This window comes from Anastrepha ludens, chromosome 3 (assembly GCF_028408465.1).
Source record: "Anastrepha ludens isolate Willacy chromosome 3, idAnaLude1.1, whole genome shotgun sequence".
Classification (NCBI taxonomy): domain Eukaryota; kingdom Metazoa; phylum Arthropoda; class Insecta; order Diptera; family Tephritidae; genus Anastrepha; species Anastrepha ludens.
This window is the reverse complement of record NC_071499.1, coordinates 35761295-35785445: the sequence shown is the minus strand read 5'-3', so window position 1 is coordinate 35785445 and position 24151 is coordinate 35761295. Positions and strand designations below refer to the sequence as shown.

Genomic DNA, 24151 nt, shown 5'->3' with positions numbered 1-24151 from the left:
GTGTATTTTTTTTCTGTTGCACAGTGTAATTTTGTTAATTAATTTGGTTGTGATTCACAAATTTCTTTGCTACTATTCCAGTGGTGGAAATTTATTGATCGGGAATCACTTTATACACACAAAACGAAATTCTACTTTTCTCCCCTGCCTGCCTGGAGAATACGTTGGAGAATATAAAGAGCATTCATGTTTATCACATGAACGTTACCTTTTACCCCTACCAAAGCTCTTGAAGCTTCATTAGATCTTCTGACCATATAGATCTATGGAGAATTCTGGACTGAAAACCTGCAAAGTTTTCACATTTGGGCACTAAAAAATTTTCGGAGCTGTTGAGGTGAAATATCTGAAGCTACACTATACTGCTCTACAATTAGCTTTTTAGCTTCTGCGCTTTTTTTACGAAATATTTAGCTTACATTTGTTGCCTTTGGCTGCGTTTTCAACTAAACAAAAACATACCGGCCAACCGGAAATCATTACAAACATATATATAACAGCAAGTCAGCTCGTGTTATCACTTGCCAAAGCGTTAATTTATTCATTCAATTACTTATGATTAATGAAAAAATGTTCATTTGTATATCTACAGTAAAAAAAGAAAATCCATTTGCCTTCGGGCCACCCGAAGCGCATACAAAATTTATGTTTCTTTGATTTGCTTCACTTTTACGAGTATAGAGCAACCACCGCCACCTGAAAAGCCATATAAGCAGTTGCCAATAATGCGACGAAAAATGCAAGAGCACGACTCGGTTGCGGCACAACAACAATTGCATAGACGATGGTGTGTATAATGCGAGAGATGCCCACCGCGCGGAAAAGATTGATAGCCAAACTAATGTTGGGATTGATCAGTACGTACAAAAATCCAATAGCCAAGAATGGTAAGATATTCTCAAGGTCGTTGCGGTGTGCCCTGCGGGATAAATGGAATACGTAAATATATAATGGTAAATATATTTATGCATATGTATGGGCATTTGAGTACCTGCGTACACGTTCCACATCGGGGTCATCGAACTTCACCTTGAGCTTTTTGCTTATTACATCCTCCGGATTGACGAATGTCTGTAAGGGAAGATATTTAGTACAATTTTTAGTCCAGATTCGTTAAATAACATATTTTACAGTAGTCCTTGAAAAAAATCATAAACTAATTCATAATCTTTTTAACTTTTAAAAAATTTTAAGCTCACAGTGTTGTGCTGATAAGATTATGTACTGATAGCCTGATTGATGTGGCTCAAAGTGTACAAACACAATAAATATCAACAAAATAAGCTTTTGAATTTACTAAGCTTGTTCGTACAATGTAAAATGATTAACAATAATCTGCTTTTCATTCTGAAGTACCTAATTTTTAATTTCCCACTTTTTTTGTATTTTTTGAGTATCCTATTTTTTGGCGCAATTCTTTAATTTTTTACATAAAAGTCAATAAGTTCACCATCAAGACTTCATTGCCTTTTACTATTTTAATAAAATCTTAATTGAAGCGAGCAGTTCTCTACAAACTTTACGACGACATAGACATAGCGCTGCGAATAAAGATCCAGCGGCTACGTTGGCTGGGTCATGTCGTCCGGATGGATACAAACGCTCCGGCTCTGAAAGTATTCGAAGTGGTACCAGGTGGTGGTAACAGACGAAGAAGAAGGTCTTATCTGCTTTGGAAGGATCAGGTGGAGAAGGACTTGGCTTCACTAGGTGTGTCCAATTGGCGCCGGTTAGCACCAGAAAGAAACGAGACGCGCTTTGTTAAACTCGGACAAAATCGCTTCAGCGGTTATCGCGCCAATTAAGAAGAAGAAGAAGTTCTCAACTGCAATAGACCTTATCGGATTTTTCTCTGGGGACTCAAGCCACAGGTCGTGCTGTGGATGTACAACGCGGTGGTTTTGCCAATTTTAACCTATGAATTACTGGTTTGGTGGGAAGCTCTTCGGAAGGGCTATAATATTACTAAACTGGGGAGGGGTCAAAGAACTGCATGCGTTGGCATCACCGTAGCATGTAAAACTTGCCCCAGTGCTGCCCTGAATGTCCGTTTGCACTTACTTCCCATCGACTTTTCCGCCATTTCCATCGCAGCTCAAAGGGCAATCAGGTTAAAGGAGATTGGCCTCTGGAGACAATCTCTCAAGGGACATGGTAGCATTTTCGAGCAGTTAACACCGTATTTCTCCGAACTTCGAACCGATCTCTCTATCCGCTAACTAGAGTATAAATAGGTAGGATTGGAGAAAATCTGCACCGAAGCTTGCACGACGCACTGCGGAGATTAACGAACGAGAAACCCATCCTTAGGCAAATCAAACGCAGAAAGTGGTGATGGATAGGTCACACACTGAAAAAATCACCAGATAGCATCACGCGGATGGCACTGGACTGGGACCCGCAAGGGAGCAGAGGTCGCGGTCGACCGAAAAACACTTGGAGAAGAGCGAGGCTGCGCGAACTAGAAGATGCCGACATCACATCGGACGATGCATAAACAACAGCACTGAACCGTGTACGATGGAAGAGGTTTGTCGAGGCCCTATGATCCCGAGAGGAGTGAGCAAGGAGAAAAAAAAGTTAGATATTTTACACAGCATTCGAGCCCGTCCTTGAGTGGCAGTTAAATTATGCAGAATTTAACGATAATTTTACATAATACCCTTCCTTGTTTGTTCAAGAAAAGATCGAAGGGGAATAAAATCAGGCCAAGCCTCGGTAAATCCAAAATTCGTCCTCAAGAATTTATGTCTGTACCGAGGATTGGAGGATTGTTATAGTATTAGTGGGAGCGTGCCCACATACCATTGGTGTAACGGCACGCTTGAGATGTTTGTGACATTTTGATTTCAACCTCCTTTAAATATTAAAAAAAAAAAAAAAACAAAAAAAAAAAAAAATAACACGCTAACGCCTAGACAGACGGTGGCTTTATTCCGGATTAACGACTTACTAGTTCGGAATTATCTCAGGAATTAAGTGCAACTTATGTGGATTGACAACTAGACTTTCTTCTTATAATTTAAGCGGAAAAATTACAATTAATATTTATTGTAAATTAAAAATAATAAAACTTTCAAAGAGAAGAACAAGAAAGACTGGATGAAATGCTACATTGCACTAATACATTCGAAATTATATTAATTATTTTTTTTAAATCAATATTTTTTTTTTTATTATCAGCCCAGCGAATCCCCTTATTTATTGCCTGCGGTCCATCTTTTACAGAAAAAACTATCCAATAAGCAAACCAGCTGTTCACTAAACCGCGTAAGAACCGTCTGTCAGAATCACTACAATTTTAATCAGAATTTACGCCGTCGTCTGTCTAGGCTATGACGGCATACACCTGACGTTGTCAAATGCGTTGAAACAGCGGACGAAGTGTACCCACTATGCCAAGCCTATTTGACCGGCATGCAACATAGCTGTCTATCAGTAGTGTCATAAAGTGGCATGACTTGCAATAAGTAAAATTCAGTAGTAAACTTACCGACATTATCTGGTTTATATAAAACAAAGCATTTGAAAATTTACAGAATGAGCAATAGATATAAATATGTATGTATGTATGTGTAAACACGCATGTGAGTACAAATAATTGCCGGCCGGCCGGCTTGCATGCACTCGTATTGGGCCACCTGCTTCGAACACATGCACAAGCAATATTCACCTTCTATACTTTATGGCCATATGTATGTATGTACGAAACGATAAATGGGCAACGTAAATACGTCACAAATATAAATGTTGAATATGCGAATAATCATTGGCCGGCAAAAAAGTTTGAACTAATTGTCGTATTAATTTTAATGGAAAATTTAAATAGATTTAAATTGCTTGTCAGCGATAATAGAATCTACAATAAGCAAATATATAAATATTTATAAACATTTACAGCTATTTATGTTCCAGAAAAAACGAAAGATTAATTATTTTAGTATAATGAAAGCTTTGCAATGCGAATTGAGAGAAAAACTATAATAAGTCTTAGAGACACACATACATACATATACATACATATAAGAGAAGAGAGAGCGAGTGGGAAAGATGGAGAGCGCATAAGTGGTTGTGAAGCGTACATGCATATCTTTATACAGTAACTGCCACTAAATATCGTACAACGTTTACAAAGTATCCAGGTTATTTTATTTGAAAATGAAACGGCTATCGCTCATGTGTTGAACTTAGTCACACAACTTGAAAGGTGTTTTCTTGACATTTTGGGTTTTTGGATTATGATACTCTTGCAGCAAATTGGCAGCATGCAGTTCATATTTCAGGCTTATCAAAGTAACTAAAAAACTTAAACAGACGACAAGAATTTTATCAAAACTAAAAAAAAATTTAAATGGAGTATTTTCAATTTCATGTAAATTTTAAGTCACTGCTGATGACAGTTTCAAATTTATAACATTTTTCCGGATAACGCATTCAGAAAATGCTTTTTTATAGGGGAAAAGTGTGTAAGGTTATTAGTGCTATTATATAATTTAACAGTTTGCATGGAAATTTGTCAATTTAGTTTACTTTCTTTAATAGAATAGTTTGGCAATTTGATTTGTACTGCATTTATAAATGTGAAATAAATATGAACTAAAAGGGTTTCCGAATGAATATAACCACAATACCGCATTGGTAAACTTGTACATCGTCATCAATTTATTCCTGGCCAAAACTGACAGCATTTGTACCAAATTCTCACTATTTGATTTTCCGCCCCCATTTGAAGAAAACTACGGTCGAGGTTGGTCGATGAGATAGTAATTAGTGGCGAAGGGGTTGTGAGTGATTCATATCAGAGCTCCTCGACGGCCAACCCACATATTTGCGGCGTTAAAAGTATGCTCTGTATTTAGTGAAACAGCTGCCACCGTATCGAGTATGCAAGTAATGTAAAATTGAGCGGAACACTCAAGGAAAAATGTACAAAATATCAAGAGACAGACGAAAAAGTTATACTCCAGTATGTTAATGCTGAGCTTCAGGTCGCAAAGAAGACTTTCTTAGAAATACTTAAATATGAGATTTTACCCGACCCGCAGTATTCTCTAGATATTTCTTCTTCTGATCATTAGTTTTTCTTCGCATGGAATATGCTCTGAAATTGTGAAAATTCTGTTTACATGAATTTATAGCTAAAAAACCCTAGAACCAGACCAACCAATTCCCATGTAAAATCTGTTGCCGAGTCCCAAAATCTACGGACATACTTTTTTCCATTAGTTTTTAAGATTAACGGCTTAAGATTAAAGAGAAAAAGGTACATTACATAAATTTCGAATACCTTAATTCACAGATTCCATCTTTCAAGTTCGATACCTACTTTTTGTTGTTCTTGGAAACATTTCTGAAAATCGTTTTCTTATATATCTCAACAAAATACATCGAACACTTCCGTTCGAAAAAAAATGGTAATAAAAAAATTTGTTTGATAGTGAAAAAATAAAAAAAATTTAGGATGATAAAACAGTAAAAAAAAATTCAGTTTTAATGAAAAACAAAAACAATTTAAAAAAAAAATTAAAAATTAATTTTTAATAATTTAATTTTTAATTTGTAAATAGCATCTTAGAACTGTTCAGTTTTAATTAAAAATAAAGCTGAAGCGAAAATGTTTATGAAGGACTTCTTTTCTTTATTCAAAGTCGTTATTTGGCGATGTCTCGAAAAGTACAAAAAAAAAAATAAATAATAATAATTTGCGGACTCCTTACGTAGAAAATGGGTAGCTCCTGGATTAACAAATCTTCAATAATTTGTAGCCTGGTATTTTCACTCTCATTATAAAGTCAAAATGCAAGCAGCTTTTTCGCTAGTGATTTGTTTGATACGCGAAAGATGAGAAAAAGTGATAGCAAATGACTGATAGTACTTGGAAACGTAATCGATATTTTAAAATAACGTTTTGAGAGAAACGGCGAAATCTAAGTTGGAGACCTTAGAAGTTAACAAAAACAAAAAAATTAAAAATATTGAAACATTGTAAAACCTGCAAAAAATATCAGTACGATTTTTACTGGCACTCACTGTAAGTAACTATGTGCGTAATTATCTGTCGCTATTAGTGCGATAATTATGTTTTCTGAATATTAATGCATAATTGCATCGAAGGGAAACATTTATGACTAATTGAAGTCGGTTTTAGTTATTTGCTTTAATGCATTTTTTAAGTATATAGTACACCAATCATTCTATTTCATTTTCAAGCAGCAAGAAATGTTAAAAGTTTCACACCAACTACATCTGGCTAACCTCTAAACTATATTATCAATCGAGCTTAATGAACTTTGGATCTACGTCCACTTATGTACGTCTGGATAACCTCTAAACTTAATTTAATTTTTTTACCAGGTGTAGTATTTCATAACGCCGGGAAAAAATTTGAGTAATGTGTAAGGTTCGAAATGTATGTGGAATGCAGTCAAAGCAGGTAAAACATTTGGATGTAAACACAAAATGAAAATAAAAAGAATAACTAAAATTTTTCTATTCAAGCCCAAAAGGTTAATGGCTTCAATTTTTCTGTTTTCTTTTGTTGTGACATTTTACTGAACAGCAATAGAAATTCACAAAACGCAAGGAAAAATGTTGAAAGTGTTAAAGAAATCAGCCCCTTCATTGGAGATGAGTAAATATCCATTATTGTTGTGAAACTCAAAATTCGACTAAGCGGGAAATTGCTGATACCATAGGCATCTCAGGTGAACGAGCACTCCATGCCTTGCATATGGAAAAGGTGAAAGCTTTTGCGCGAAGAATTTACATATGGAAAACCTGTTTAGAAAGTTAGAGCCACATTCGTTACCCATTCCACAAAAATCTGTGGAAAACTATTTTGCAGAGCCTACAGGAAATCATGACGCAGAGGAGGAGGATGATCAAATTATTTGAGGGTCATAAATAAAGTCAAGAATCTTTCAAATAATTGTGAACTTTGAACTTGGGAAAAATTCTATTAAATACAAAAATTTATTTCATTTTAAAATTCACAATATTTTATTTTCCGCTTTTTTACTTTTCAACCAATCTGTACATAAAGTAGAGAACTATTTATACGCACCTGTGTCCTAAAGCGCGTAAATCCTGTCAGCAGCGACATAAACAACATTTTCAACACCAAAATCGCTGACCAGAAAAGATAGGCTGTAAAAACCTCATTTTCCAGTGTAAGTAACTCGAAAGCAAATTTAGCCATTTTTCAAACGCAATTCTTTAAGCAACAGATATTTTTAACTATGATACAAAATATTTATTATTCAATTAAGTAGAAAACTTTGAAAACAAATCGTTTTTTTATTACCGCACTTAAGCTATTCAGCCGCTAGGTTTGGGGCTCGCGAACGTACTGAATATTGCTTGTCAGTGTTTTTCATATCAATTAAGAAACAAAGTGAGAGAAAAACTAACTTGTTCGCGGCAAGCGTGATGTTGCATTTTTCATGAGTTATACAGGGTGATATTCACTGCGTTCATTTTAGGTATTCTATGTTAAACTAAAGTCATTCTGAATACTTTTTTTCTCAATGGGCTCGTAAAAGACAAAATGTTGAAAATGAAATTATGCGATGTGCAGTGTAAGTTTTGACTATTTAGTTTGTAATTTCCATTATTATTTTTAAATATAATTCACACTACAATAAAATTTATATATTAAGTGCGCAACTAAGTTATCGCTGTTTGTCAATAAATGCCGCCAGCAGTATGCGATAATCGATTCTAACATAACCTAAACGACATAAACCAAGCTTAGACATATGGTAAACAAACTGCTTCGAATCATTAGTGATTTTGTTTTGGTATCATAACTTTGGTTTTGTGAAAATGTCTGATTTTGTGCCGAATAATCGGCATTTACGCGCAGTGTTGATTTTCCTCTTTCATTCGAAGAAAACGGCGGCTGAAGCGCATCAGGAGCTACAAAAAGTATTTGGAGATGCTGTTTTAAGTGAAACAACGTGCCGAAATTGGTTCCGTCGCTTCAAAGACGGTGATTTTAATGTTGACGACCGTCCGCGTGAAGAAAGGCCAGAAACCTTCGAAGACGCTGAATTAAAGACATTGTTCAATGAGGATCCGTCTCAAACACAAGAAGAGCTTGCTACAGTATTAGGAGTTACCCGCCAATCCATTTCCAAGCGATTGCATGCTTTGGGAATGATTCATAAATAGGGGACTTGGGTTCCTTATGAGTTAAAACCAAGGGATGTTGAACGTCGTTTTTTCGCCTGTGAACAACTGCCACTGCTCTAGCGGCAAAAAAGGAGAGTTTTCTTCATCGCATCGTGACGGGTGATGAAAAATGGTTTCTCTTCAGCAATTCAAAGAAAAAAAAGTCATACCAGGAAACACTGAAATGGGAAATCCTACCCCACCCGCCATATTCTCCAGATATTGCGCCATCCGATTATTACCTGTTCCGATCGATGGCACATGGCCGAGCTGACCAGCAGTTCCATTCATATGAAGACATCAAAAAATGGCTTGATCCGTGGATAGCCTCAAAAGATAAACAGTTTTACCGCGACGGTATACGAGATCTACTAGAAAGATGGGAAAAAGTAGTAGCCAGCGATGGGCAATACTTTCAATGATTCACCTGTAACCATTTTTTCAGAATAAAGTTGTATTTTCATAAAAAAAAAACAGCGAGAACTTAGTTGCGCACCTAATAAAATGTTTAAGAATTCGAGAAATTTCTTTGAAAATTTTAACTTTTTCCTCAGAATTTTTAGAATATTTTGGGTTATGTAATTTTATAGATCATTGATACATACGTATACATCGTAAGATATGACGCCCTAAAGACATAGGTATGGCGGAAGACATTCGGAGCTATTTATTTCACCTAATATCTTACAAAAGATACTTGAGTTTAAAGGCAAATGGCCTTACTTCTTATGCTACCAAATACACGCATCGGCAAAGACACTCCCACACCGCTTGTGACTAAAAATTTTAATTAAATTAAATTAATTTTTAACAAATTTTCCCCGAAAATATATAGTTAATATATATGAATAAGTTCGTGCGGTTTTTTTTTCGAAATTTGAAACTTTATTGACGTAAAATGGTTACAAATTTAATATTCAAAATATTGTCCATCGCTTACTACTACTTTTTCCCATCTTTCTGGCAATTCACGGATTCCCTTTGTGAAAAATTCGGTCGGTTTTGCCGCAATCCACGAATCGATCCATTTTTTGACTTCATCGTAATTACGGAAGTGCTGGTCAGCCAGGCCATGTTGCATCGATCGGAAGAGATAGTAATCGGATGGCGCAAGGTCTGGACTATACGGCGGGTGGGGTAGGACATCCCATTTGAGCGTTTCTAAGTATGTTTTGACCACTTGCGCAACATGTGGCCGAGCATTGTCATGTTGCAAAATAACTTTGTCGTGTCTATCGGCGTATTGCGGCCGTTTTTCTCGCAGTGCTCGGCTCAAACGCATCAATTGTCGTCGGTAGACATCCCCGTAATCGTTTCATTCGGTTTCAGTAGCTCATAATACACAACACCCAGCTGGTCCCACCAGATACACAGCATAACCTTCAGGCCATGAATATTCTGCGCCGACGTCGATGTTGAAGCATGGCCAGGGTATCCATACGTTGCCCGACGTTTTGGATTGTCGTAATGGACCCACTTTTCATCGCCAGTCACAATTCGATGCAAAAAACCCTTTCTTTTGTGCCGTTGAAGCAGTTGTTCGCATGCCATAAAACGGCGTTCAACGTCTCTTGGCTTCAATTCATACGGCACCCAATGGCCTACCTTTCGGATCATTCCCATGGCTTTTAAACGTTTGGAAATGGTTGATTGATCAACTCCCAAAGTTTTTGCAACCTCTTCTTGCGTTTGAGCCGGATCTTGATCGAGCAATTCCTCCAATTCGGTATCCATGAACTTTGGCGGCGCACCCTCGCGTTCTTCGTCTTCCAAGCCAAAATCACCACTTTTAAAGCGTGCAAACCACTTCTGGCACGTTCGCTCAGATAGAGCATGCTCACCATAAACTTCCACCAAGATACGATGACTTTCGGCTGCTTTTTTCTTCATATTAAAATAATGAAGAAGAATTCCCCGCAAAAACACATTATTTGGCACGAAATTCGACATTTTCAAGTGTGGTAAAAATATTGTTGTTTACGCTTCAAATAAAAAACTTATACTGACGTTTGTGCCTTACGACAGTAGCTCTCCAATGAATGTTTGGAAATGTGGATCGATGGAATAATAATCAAGTTACGCCATCTGTTGTAAAACCGCACGAACTTATTCATATTCCTATATTAATTTCTTAACAAGTCATATGAATCAAAGTTCCAAACTTTGTACGAAACTCAGAAAAACTCAGCCAACTTTTATCAAAACCTCCAACTTGTTAATCAGAATTTTTAGAAAAATTTTAAGTACTCAGTTCTATATAAATCATTCAATTTTATTGCAGTGAAGTGAAGGTTTGAAGTGCCTCAAAAATCGCACTTATTTTATTGAAAGTATTGTGCATATTCTTCCATATAAAAAGTTCAACACCATAGGCAAAAACAACAAAAAAAAATTGTCCAGATCAACGTGATTTTAAGGCACTCCAAATATTCATTTTATTATATTGAAATTGAGTGAGCGCGAAACTGCATACTAAAAAGATTTCCAAATATTCTTAATAAAAATTTAAATTTTATTAATTTTGATTTTATTGAAAATCAATTAAATTATTATTAAACACAATAAAAAAATTAATGTTAAAACGGCAAAGTTGTGGCCAACATTTGAAAGGGACTATCTTTAAAATTTAAATGACATGAATAGTTCTCCACAAGCATAATAAAAAGTCTAAATCAATTTGAATATTCGTTGGTTTATTGCAATTTAAAATCGGATACCTCTAAATTGATCACCATTTATAAACAACTAAGAATTTTAAAATACCTTCTTTATATTAAGGGGTTACATGGGATTCGTGGGTTCAAAAAATCGATTTTTTATGAAACTAAAAATATATCAATATCTCAAAAATATTATCCTAAATTTTCATGTCGATCCGAATAATAGTTTCGGAGATACATCCTTTGGAAGGTGTCCGCTCCAAGTCAGGTTTCCGTGTTTCAAAATCGGTTGTCAAATATTCTCGAAAACTACTCAACCGATCTTGATGAAATTTTAGACAGGTGTTCGAGATACAATTTACTCGTACTTGGACGAAGGATCTTTTTTGTTTCAATTACAACTAAATATTAAAAAAAAAAAAATGTGAAGCAAATTTTACCGAAATTTTAATTTTTTTTGGAAAAATGCCTGTTTTTTTTCTTTCCTTCGTTCAAGTACGAGTTTATGGTCTTAACTAAAACACTTAGTTTGGTTTTTTCATTTTAGATGATCCTGTCAGGAGTTATGCTGACAACGCAGACACACCTTTTTTTCGAGGGGTCACCGAAAATGACGTCACAATGGAGGATTTTTTTTTTTTTTTTTTTTTTTTTTTTTTTGTTAATTTCAGAAATTTATCTCTAACTATGTATTTATAAGACAGAAAAAAGTTTGAATTAAATAAACAAATTTTTACATAGAAAAAACATATTGAAAATAGGCCTTTTTTTACCCGACTAAACCCATGTAACCCCCTAAACTCATCAAAATGGCAATCATGTGTCGAAACATTTCACAAAACAAACACAACCCTGTTTCTTTGAGGGCAAATGTCTGAGTAGCTCATCTGCTTCAGAGCGCAAAAAAATACTATAAAAACATATGTATGTACCTATGTATGCAATGTGTGTACGTTACTTTGTATAATTTATTGCCCACTTTCATTATCGGGCGCAGTTTTACAACTCTTATATTGGTTGAAGAGCTAAACGCTTTCTTAAGTTTTACAAAAGTGTTGCCTTAAGCTTTTTACACTGAGAGAAATTTAAAAATTAGAAATAATAAAGAGAGAACCGCCAGCTACATATGAATATACATACATACATATATAGTTCATTTAAACATACAAACATAACAGGGTCTCGACAAGACTTGTCTTGCGTTGGTTTCATTAATCTATTTGCATTCTAACAGGGTGGGTGATTAGCCTGCCGTTACCAGTCCTAAGTGGTGGGAATGTCCACCTGCCGTTGCTTAGGAGCAACGCCTTCTAACTGTTTAGAGCGTCATCTGTGTTTGACATTTTTTTGTCAGAGGAATCACACAGATGGTTGAGGACTTCGCTAAATCTCGAGATAGAGACCAAAACGTGGACCCTAGAATGTGTTTGTACAATATGGATATCAAATTGAAGCTGTTGGTGAATGCTTTAGTACAGAGTATTTTTCATGCCGCTCCGTGACTGGGGTCTCGAGATATAGGTCAAAACGTGGACCCGGGTAACCTTTGGTTGTGTATGTACAATATGGGTATCAAATGAAAGCTGTTGATAAGTGCTTTAATACGGGGTAGTTTTCATACCTATTGATGACTAGGGTCTCGAAATATATGCCAAAACGTGGACCCGCCGTGTCTTTGAACCGAATTAAACCAAACTTACACACATTGTTAAGTAGGTATTGAAGATGATTTCCGTATAGTTTGAATACCTATTGGTAGATAGGGTCTCAAGATATAGGTCAAAACGTGGACCCGGGTAACCTTCGGACGTGTATGTACAATATGGGTATCAAATGAAAGCTGTAGGTGAATGCTTTAGTACAGAGTATTTTTCATGCCGCTCCGTGACTGGGGTCTCGAGATATAGGTCAAAACGTGGACCCGGTGGTTGTGTATGTACAGTATGGGTATCAAATGAAAGCTGTTGATAAGTGCTTACAACGGGGTAATTTGTTATGTTATGTTATGTTATGTTATGTAATGTTATGTTATGTTATGTTATGTTATGTTATGTTATGTTATGTTATGTTATGTTATGTTATGTTATGTTATGTTATGTTATGTTATGTTATGTTATGTTATGTTATGTTATGTTATGTTATGTTATGTTATGTTATGTTATGTTATGTTATGTTATGTTATGTTATGTTATGTTATGTTATGTTATGTTATGTTATGTTATGTTATGTTATGTTATGTTATGTTATGTTATGTTATGTTATGTTATGTTATGTTATGTTATGTTATGTTATGTTATGTTATGTTATGTTATGTTATGTTATGTTATGTTATGTTATGTTATGTTATGTTATGTTATGTTATGTTATGTTATGTTATGTTATGTTATGTTATGTTATGTTATGTTATGTTATGTTATGTTATGTTATGTTATGTTATGTTATGTTATGTTATGTTATGTTATGTTATGTTAAAGTATATTATGTTATGTTAATGTTAACTCATTCTCTATATCCATACAAAATATCTATCAAACAAATAAAATTAAAATTTTCTTTTGAAAATGCAACCATTCAATCAGTATTTTCTTATGACGTTATCACGTTAAACTATCGTCAGTAAACCGACTTTACAGACAACCTCTTTTTTGTTTTGTTTGGAAAGGGCGAACACCATGCGTTACGTGGGATTCGAACCCACAACCTCTGGGATGGCAGAATAGTGCGCTAGTTGTTACGCTAGACTACCGTGGCCGTTTTCTGTGTAATAGATCATTATTTTTACACGTGTAAAGAAAATCGTAAAAACTTAGTAAAATGGCTGCCGGCAAAGAAAACAGGTTTGCAGACATAATTCTAATAAAAGTTTTGTTAGGTTCTATTGACTATCGGGTATTTACTGCTCAAATTAATATATACGTGGACAGTCAAGCAGCAATAAAAGCTATAAGCTAATATTGTATTAAAGTCGACGGAGTAGGGAGGCCATAGAAGGGCTAGCCGCAAACAGTAGGCTGCATATCTATTGGGTACCTGGTCACAAAGGCATTATGGGGAACGAAATAGTAGATGAGATAGCAAAAAGTGCTAGAGAACGGCATACCAAAACCGCTAAATACAATATACAATGAAATGGTCGACCACATGAAAAGGCGAGTGGGAGCTAGGTGGACTAATCTGACCACATGCAAAACAGCAAAAGTCATGTGTAAAACTAACGACAAAAAGCTGACTCAAATCGTACTTAAGCTCTCGCGAGAGGACTGCAGAACTATCATAGGTATGCTAACAGGTCATAATCTATTGGGTGCACAGGCGTAGAAGATAGGGATTGCTAACACGGGCAAATGCAGGAAATGCAGAGAGGATGTTGGGGAAACTTTAGAACACCTTCTGTGCGTTTGTCCGGCATTATTAAAAACGCGACTAAAATGCCTGGGAGCCCCACTGTTTGAGGGTCTGGAGGACGTCTCAAAAGCGGAGCTCCCAGCTCTATTTAGATTCGCCAAAAGCGCTGACATCCTACATGATGTCTACTTTCGGTATTCATAGAGGTCGGTCTCCTTCTGGTATCGTCAGGTACCAAAAGGTCTATTCGTGGCTTATTACCAGCCAGGCTAACCTAACCTAATCTATTACCTATGCATTCATATAACAGAAAAAAGAGCGTGCCTCTTATTACTTATTATAAAATGTAATATCGAATTTCGAATGCGTATTGCTGCCATAATTTTTTGAAACCTCGGTAAACGTCGTTTATTATTAGCAGCTAATTGCGCAATTAAATTAGCTATTGTCCTTGTATTTTCTTCATAACGTTACTAATAATTAAACAAACCAAAAACAGCGAAATATTCCACCAAAATAGTTTATATGCAGAAAAACCTTCCACAACAGTATTGACAGCTGATTGTGAATTTTGCAGGTAATCTGCCTTATGTGAACGGGTGGGTTAATTTTGTGGATTTATTGCTAATTAATGCATATGGGGACGTACTTTAAACAAACCAGCAGTTCACTAAACCGCGTAACAATCGATTGTCGCACTACAATTTTAATCAGAATACACCTGACGTTGTCAAATGCGTTGAAACAGCGGACGAAGTGTATCCACTGTGCCAAGCCTATTGACCGCCATGCAACAAAGCTGTCTATCAGTATTTGAATAATTTGTTATATTCTCGTCATAGTGTCATAAAGTGGCATGACTTGCAATAAGTAAAATTCAGTAGTAAACTTGCCGACATTATCTGGTTTATATAAAACAAAGCATTTTAAAGTTTACGGAATGAGCAATAGATATAAATATGTATGTATGTATGTGTAAACACGCATGTGAGTACAAATAATTGCCGGCCGGCCGGCTTGCATGCACTCGTATTGGGCCACCTGCTTCGAACACATACAAAAGCAATATTCACCTTCTATACTTTACGGCCGTATAATAATATCTGCATAGATGTATGTATGTATGTACGAAACGATAAATGGGCAATGTAAATACGTCACAAATATAAATGTTGAATATGCGAATAATCATTGGCCTGCAAAAAAGTTTAAACTAGTTGTCGTATTAATTTTAATGGAAAATTTAAATAGATTTAAATTGCTTGTCAGCGATAATATAATCTACAATAAGCAAATATATAAATATTTATAAACATTTACAGCTATTTATGTTCCAGAAAAAACGACAGATTAATTATTTGAGTATAATGAAAGCTTTGCAATGCGAATTGAGAGAAAAACTATAATAAGTCTTAGAGACACACATACATACATATACATACATATAAGAGAAGAGAGGGCGAGTGGGAAAGATAGGGATAAGAGGAAAGATAAGTGATTGTGAAGCTTACATGCATATGCTTATACAGTGACTGCCACTAAATATCGTACAACGTTTGAAAAGTATTCAAGTGCTTACTTTCGCTGTGTTGATTTATTTGAAAATGAAACGATTATCGCTCAAGTGCTGAACTCTGTCATACGACTTGAAAGCTGTTTCCTCGACATTTTGGGTTTTAGTATTATGACACTCTTACAGCAAAGTAGCAACATGTAGTTCATGTTTCAGGCTAATCAAAGTCACAAAGTATCTAAGAAACTTAAACAGACGACAAGAATTTTATCAAAACTAAAAAAACTCTAATGGAGTATTTAAGTCATTTTACGGATATGCAGTTTTGTAGGCCATTTAATTTCACACAGCAAATTTTAAGTCACTGCTGATAACAGTTTCAAATTTATAACATTTTTGTGGATAACGCATTCACGAAACGCTTTTTTATAGAGGAAAAATGTGTAAGGTTACTACTGCTATAGAAAAATTTAACAATTTTCATGGAATTTTGACAATTTAGTTTACTTTTTTTAATAGTTTGGAAATTTGATTTGAATTTCCAAAAAGTGTGGGCATCTATGAATATAACCACAACATCACATTGGTGATTATGGTTACGGCTATGTCGTTATAGCTACAGCACCACTAATTGCAGCTTAAGTTTGGGTCAAAATTTGAATAATTGACCACTCCAAAGAGACCACTCTCGAAGAGGTGATCGCAATTGGCCACCGAGATCTTGTTATTTAACACATTGTGACTTTATTCTTTGGCGCCACGTGAAAGAGAAGGTCTACGCCAACAGCGCAGGGGCGATTCAAGACCTCAAAGATGGAATTCATGAGGCTATCGAGGACATAGGGCAGCCACTTTGCGATTCGGTTATGGAAAATTTCATGAAAAGGATATTTTCCTGTAAGCGTGGTCGTGGTGGTCATTTGCCTGATGTTATTTTCCACTATTAACGGCATACCTTCCTTTTTATAATGAAATAAACATCCGATCATTTATATTAAAATATAGCATTTTTCTTTTAATATCAAAATAACACCTCTTATTGGAAGAAAGCCCTTTATATATATATCGTCATAAATTTATTCCTGGGCAAAACTGACAGCATTTGTACCAAATTTTTACTATTTGATTTTTCGCCCCCATTTGAAGAAAACTACGGTCGAGGTTGGTCGATGAAATAGAAATTATAATATGAATGCTTCAAAGGCCGGACAATCCGGACATGCTCTTCGATGACCAAACCACATAGTTGGGGCGTTAAAATTATGCTCTGTATTTAGTGAAACATTCCCGGTGGGATATATAAGGGACATAAATATTATATGAATACATATATAATTGGCGCGTACACCTGTTTTCGGTATTTGGCCCAGCTCCTTCTGCTATTTGAGGCGCGTGTCTTGATGTTATTCCACAAATGGAGGGACCTACAGTTTCAAATCGACTCCAAATGTGAGATATTTTTTATAAGGAGCTTTTTCATGGCAGAAATACACTCGGAGGTTTGCCATTGCTTGCCGAGGGGCGACCGCTATTAGAAAAAACTGTTTCTTCATTTTGGTATTTCACCGAGACTCGAACATTCGTTCTCTCTGAATTCCAAATGGTAATCACGCACCAATCCATTCGGCTACAACGGCCGTACATAAATATTATGAACTTTTAAAATCGAGTAATGCAAATTATGTAAAATTAGCGTAGCACTGAAGGAAAAATGTACAAAATATCAAGAGACAGACAAAAAAGTTATATTCCAGTATGAAAATGCTGAGCCTCGTGTCGCAAAGAAGACTTTCTTAGAAATTCTTAAATATGAGATTTTAGCCGATCCGCAGTATTCTCTAGATATTTCATCTTCTGACCCATGGCATATTCTCTGAAAATGTGAAAATTCTGTATACATGAGTTTAAAGCCAAAAAACCCAGAACCAGACTAACCAATTCCCATGTAAAATCTTTCGCTGAGTCGCAAAATCTACGCACTTTTTCATATAGTTTTTAAGATTAACGGCTTAAGATTAAAAAGACAAAGGTACGTTACACAAATTTCGACTATTTCAAGTCACAGATTTGGTCTTTTAAGTTCGATACCTACTTCTTGTTGTTCTTGGAAACATTTTTGAAAATCGTTTTCTTATATTTATATCTCAATAATATAAATCGAACACTTCCGTATTGAAAAAAAACGGTAATAAAAAATTTGTTTGTTGGTATAAAAATAAAAAAAAATGTTTGGACAATAAAAGATTAAAAAAAAGTTTATTTTTAATGAAAAACAAACAAAAATTAAAATAAAATAAATAATTAATTTTTAATAATATATATTAATATTTAATGTTTTTAATTTGACAATAGCATCTTAAAACTGTTAGGTTGTAATGAAAAAAAACTGAAGCGAAACTGTTTATGAAGGACCTCTTTTTTTTATTCTACAAAAAAAAAAAAAAAAAAAAAATAATAATAATTTGCGGACTCCTTACTTAGAAAATGGATAAATTGGATTAACAAATCATCAATAATCTGTAGCCTAGTATTACCGCTCCCATCATAAAGTCAAAATGCAAGTAGATTTTTCGCTACTGAATTTGTAAAGATGAGAAAAAGATGAGGATCATAAATACATTGAAGAGTCTTCGGAATAAGAGTAACTTCTAACTTCGAGAAAATTCTATTAAATACAAAAATTAATTTCATTTGAAAATTCACAATTTTTCATTTTCCGCTTTTTTACTTTTCAACCAACCTGTACATAAAGTGAAGTACTATTTATACGAACCTGCGTCTTGACGCGATAAAATCCTGTCAGCGGCGCCATAATCAACATTTTCAACACCAAAATCGCTGCCCAGAAAAGATAGGCTGTAAAAACCTCATTTTCCAGTGTAAGTAATTCGAAAGCAATTTTAGCCATTTTTCAAATGCAATTCTATAAGCAACAGATATTTTTAACTATGACAATATTTAATATACTACTCAATTAAGTAGAAAACTTCGAAAACAACTCGTTTTTTTATTACCGCACTTAAGCTATTCAGCCGCTATGTTTGGGGCTCGCAAACGTACTGAATATTGCTTGCCAGCGTTTTTCATATCAATTAAGAAACAAAGTGAAAGAACAACGTATTTTCGGCAAGCGTGATGTTGCATTTTTCCTGAGTTATACAAGGTGATATTCACTGCGTCCATTTAAGGGGACAAACTTTCTGTAAAATTTCGAGAAACATTTTTTTTTCTTTTTTTCATAAAATGTTAATATAATCCTTTAAGAATATGTCAAAAAAACTTTGGAACATAAATTTAAGTATTTCTTATTATATATTAAAGATCGTCAACCGTGACGACTCTTTTCTTTGCGTTCGAGCGCTGGGAGAAGTACAGTTACGTTGCCGGCTTTAAACGCGTTTTTTTCTCAAAACTATACTTTTCGAATTGGCGTAGATGCCAACTCGAAAAGTTATTGACCGATCTCCCTGAAAATTTGTACATCTTTTTTATGATATTGCTTTCTATGTGAATTTACAAGTTTTCGAAAAAATAATTTTTTCGAAGCAAAAATGGTAGGAAAATTCGCCCCAAAGTTCATGTTGTTTTTTTTGAAGCATTTTATTCCGCGATTTTTTTTCCATTTATTAATTTAATTCATATAAAAATTATGACATTAATAAACAAAAAAGTTTTTCATTTTTTGTATTCAAGTCACTTGTGCCGATGCTACAATGCCCGCCGATTGAGAAGCGCCGCTGCGACCTTCCAGGAAGAAGTGAGTGTACATCCGCCATTTTAAATGATTAAAATAAAAACAAAAAAATTTATTTTATTTTAACTGTATGCCAATTTTGAAAAAAATATATTGGCTTCCTCATTTTAAAAAATTTTAAAGAAAATCAGGGAAAATATGACCGTTTACAGGTATCTGTCCCCTTAAGTTATTCTATCTTAAACGAAAGTAATTTTGAAGATTTAGCTCAGAGCTGTAACGGATTTAAAGTTGTATCAGGCATATGAATATCACTTTTTTTCTCAATGGCCTTGTAAAAGACAAAAAGTTGAAAATGAAATTATGCGATGTGCAGTGTAAGTTTTACTATTCATTTTGGAATTTCCATTACTATATTACAATATTATTATTTTTAAATATTCATACTACAATAAAATTTGTGTACAATTTTTAAGAATTCGAGAAATTTCAGTCAAAATTTTAAATTTTTTGCTCAGAATTTTTAGAATCATTTCGGTTATGCAATTTTATAGACCATTGAATTTTGATATTATAAAGTGCAAGTTTAAAGTGGCTCAAAAGTTGCGTCGATTTTTGGCAATTATTTCTTCTGGCGATGTTGCCTATTTTCTTCCACAAAAAAAAAAATGCGGAAGGCATTAAAGGGAGAAAATGAAAAGATCGCGTCCCGAAAAAATTCTCAAAAATCAGTGCGGCTTATAAAAAAATAATTCAAATTACGAAATATACAAATAAATGGTCAAAACTTATGAATATTTTATGTACACTTTCTTGCGAGGCTGACCTTATGTAGATGAAGTAAAAATTCTATACATTTTTTTTTTTTGTTTCGAGGAAATAAACATAGCTGTGATTTCAATTTTCAAATGATTTCAAATTTTCTAACCATTAATAGCTTCACATACTCAACTCCCAAACAATAATATGTCAAGGAAAAAAAATTGGTACATAAGGTATCCTTGTGATATCGAAACATATATTTTTTTGTAAAAAGTAGGAAAATTAATTACACTTAACGAAATTTTTTTTTAATGTAAAGTAAAAAATGATAATTTTCGTGAATATTTAGCTTCTGGTAGGTCTCTTTTAAGTTTCCAACAATAATCTGCTAACATTCCTGGACTCCATTTCCCTTGGTAGCGCTTTTCCATTAAGGAAATATCCTGATGAAATCTCTCGCCTTGTTCATCACTCACATCACCTAAATTTGCTGGAAAGAAATCTAAATGCGAGTTCAGCATAAGTATTTTTAAAGACATATTACACCCTAAAGCTTTATATGACATTAAAAACTCATTTATTAATTCTTTGTAATTTTCCGCTTTATAGTTTCCTAGAAAAATTTGAACACCGTTCACAAAACTTTTCCAGACAAGTTTTTCTTGATCATTCAATATTTCTTCAAAATCCTTATCTTTTAACAGTTCCCGTATTTGTGGGCCTACGAATACTCCCACTTTAATTTTGCTTTGCTGAATTTGGGGAATTTTTCTTTTAGGCATAAAAATCCACTGCCATTTTTGGGCATAGCCTTTACAAAATTTTTTTATCAAGCCGAGTTTTATATGCAACGGTGGTAAAAATATGTGATTAGTGTTCAAGGATTATTCTTAAAATTTTTACGGCCTGGAGTAAGTGATTCCCGTTTGGGCCACACTTTCTTTATGTAGTGATTTTTTCTGTCTCTACTGCCCCATTCGCAAATAAAACAGCAAAATTTTGTATAACCTAGTTGTAGCCCAAGCAAAAGAGCAATGACTTTAAAATTTCCACAAATTTTCCAAACGTGTTCACTTTATTTAATTTTTTCAAGAAGAAATCTCATATTTTCATAGGTCTCTTTCATATTAAAGCCATGAGCAACCAGTACAGAAGGGAGCTTGTTTCCATTATGCAACAGCACAGCTTTCAAACTTGATTTTGAAGAGTCAATGAACAATCGCCAGTGACTTGGATCATATTGAAAATATAATAAATTCATCTCAATAGGAAAATTATTACAATAAACTAAATCATCTGCTTTAGAAAAGTAAGGTTTTATTTCATCGAGACGATGTCGAAAATATATAATTTTTGTATCAGAAGAAAGTAAATTCTAGTCATTTAATATAGACCCCAAAAAGTTCAGCCTGCTTTTTTGATAGATTCAAATCAGGTACTAAATCATTTAAATCACTTTGTGTCAATAAATGAGGCTTCTCTTCTGAAGTTGATGGTTCGTAACTTGTGTCACTTTTATGCTGACTGAGAACAAATTCCGCACTAGAAATAGAATCTTTACTTTCTGGTTGACTTGGAGGCTGGACGTGACTGAAACGAAACTATATTTTTTTTTTAATGTAGGTATGCCAACATAAACAAAAATCATTACTAAGTTCATGTGACATAAACAGTGTTGACCAGTGTAATGAAAGCGGGAAATAAATTATACAAAGTAACGTACACAGTTTGCTTACATACATACATATGTATGTTTTTATAGCATTTTTTTCACTCTGAAGCAGATGAGCTACTCATATATTTGTCCACAAATAAACAGGGTTGTGTTTGTTTTGTGAAATATTTCGAAATATGACTACCATTTTGATGAGTTTAATGTAAAGAAGGTAATCTGAAATTCGCAGATGTTTATAAAGGGTGATCAATTTAGAGGTATCGGAATTTAATATGCAATAAACCAACGTTTATTAAAATTTATTGGACATATTTTATGATGTTTGTGTAGAACCATTCATGTCATTTAATCTTTAAAGGTAATCCTTTCAAATGCTTTTTTTTTGTGTTTAATAATAATTTAATTGATTTTCAATAAAATTAAAAGTCATTCTTTAAGAAAATCTATTAGAACGAAAATTCCGAACCGTACACAAAATTCATGAAATTTAAATGTTTATTCAGAATATTTGGAAAGCTTTTTAGTATACAGTTTCGCGCTCATTCAATTTCAATATAATAAAGTGAATATTTGGAGTGCCTTAAAATCACGTTGATCTGGACAATTTTTTTTGTTTTTTACCTACGGTGTTGAACTTTTTAAAAATGCACAATACTTTTAATAAAATAAGTGCGATTTTTGAGGCACTTCAAACCTTCACTTCATTGAACTAAAACTGAATGGTTCAGTTTTATACTGAGTACTCAAAATTATTCTAAAAATTCTGATTAACAAGTTGGAGGTTTTGATAAAAGTTCGCTGAGTTTTTCTGAGTTTCGTACAAAGTTTGGAACTTTGATTCATATGACTTGTTAAGAAATTAACTATATATTTTCATTGAAAATTTGTTGAAAAATAATTAACTAAATTAAAATTTATAGTCACAAGCGGTGTGGGAGTTTCTTTGCCGATCCGTGTATTTGGTAGCATAAGAAGTAAGGCCATTTGGCTTTAAACTCGAGTATCTTTTGTAAAATATTAAGTGAAATAAATAGCTCCGAATGTCTTCCGCCATATGTCTTTAGGGTCTTACGATATATAAATTGCATCGGGTCAAACTTTGCAGCTATTTAAAGATTACTTTACGCTTAAAAGCAAAGCGTTGCGAGTTTTGTGCTTGATGAAGCATCACAAAATGGTTATAGCATTCCAAAATGGACGTAGATAAAACAAAAAAATCTATTCATTCTTCAGTACGAGTACCACTACACCCAAAGTGAAAAGTAGAAGAACGAAAATTTGGGTCCATTACCATATCGAATGCAACAGTAAGGCGTTGATTCTATTCTGGTTACATGAAAGCTGAAGTTGTGATAGGCGAATCGGCAGAAAAGTTGATGAACTCATAAAAACAGTTCAATGCGATAGGCAGCTGAGCGTTTTTTCCATTGCTCAAGAATTGAAGATTAAAGTACATTCACATATAAAGTGCAATATAGTAATAAATCAAAAAAAAAAAAAAAAAAAAAAAAAAATTATCTGTCCGTTAACATACGAGTATGGCAGATTAGGCCAATTAACAATCGGCTTTCGGCGAAAATTTACGCCATTAATTAAACAGTGATATTTAGATTATTTTGGATTTCCTGTGTCACGTCCAGATAGATCCTGGGCTACACATACATACATATGTTGTGTAACGTGTATGAGACTTTTATTAGGTTGCTATTTGCTATACCAATGATTTGGACAGAACCAAGAGATCATGAAGATGATTGCTATTTTTGTTTAACTCAAACAAAAGGTATTACTACCAAGTCTAAACACACTATCCAGTATCCAAACTTATCTTCCGCCCTCAGACTCATCTCACACAGTGCTGAACTGCCTGTTCCAAAGCCTCCAAATCAACCAGAAAGTCAAGATTCTGTTTCTAGTACGGAATTTGTTCTCAGTCAGCATAAAAGTGACTCAAGTTATGAACCGTCAACTTCAGAAGAGAAGCGTCATTTATTGACACAAAGTTATTTAAATGATTTAGTACGTGATTCTACCTGAATCTATCAAAAAACAGGTTGAACTTTTGAAGTCTATATTAAATGACTGAAATTTACTTTCTTCTGACACGAAAATTACATATTTTCGACATCGTGACGATGAAATAAAACCTTACTTTTCTAAAGCAGATGATTTAGTTTATTGTAATAATTTTCCTATTGAGATGAATTTATTAAATTTTGGATATGATCCAAGTCACTGGCGATTGTTCATTGACTCTTCAAAATCAAGTTTGTACGCTGTGCTGTTACATGATGGAAACAAGTTCCCTTCAGTACCGGTTGCTCTTGGCG

At 34.2% G+C, this 24151-nt stretch overlaps 1 protein-coding gene across 3 annotated transcripts; it reads right to left on the bottom strand.

The window, feature by feature from the left end:
• Positions 1-492: 492 nt before the first annotated feature.
• Positions 493-18674, bottom strand: LOC128857412 (microsomal glutathione S-transferase 1-like). Of its 3 annotated transcripts, XM_054093169.1 has the most exons (4): positions 7304-7400; positions 7064-7236; positions 992-1071; positions 493-919 (listed from the first exon to the last, which is right to left on the bottom strand). In XM_054093169.1, the coding sequence occupies exons 2-4, from the start codon at positions 7196-7198 to the stop codon at positions 670-672; spliced, it is 465 nt and encodes a 154-aa protein (XP_053949144.1). In that variant the 5' UTR covers positions 7199-7236; positions 7304-7400; the 3' UTR covers positions 493-669. The 3 variants fall into 3 exon arrangements, with proteins under 3 accessions (XP_053949144.1, XP_053949146.1, XP_053949143.1); XM_054093171.1 differs by lacking the exons at positions 7064-7236; positions 7304-7400 and adding an exon at positions 18464-18674; XM_054093168.1 differs by having other exon boundaries at positions 7064-7358.
• Between the last annotated feature and the right edge of the window lie 5477 nt (positions 18675-24151).

Coding starts and splice junctions, on each gene's coding strand:
- LOC128857412 (XM_054093171.1), bottom strand. CDS start 18,598: ATGGCTAAAATTGCTTTCGAATTACTTACACTGGAAAATGAGGTTTTT. Junction 1,072..18,463: donor TTTATCGCGTCAAGACGCAG/GTTCGTATAAAT, acceptor CTTCCCTTACAG/ACATTCGTCAATCCGGAGGA. Junction 920..991: donor GATGTGGAACGTGTACGCAG/GTACTCAAATGC, acceptor TTTATCCCGCAG/GGCACACCGCAACGACCTTG.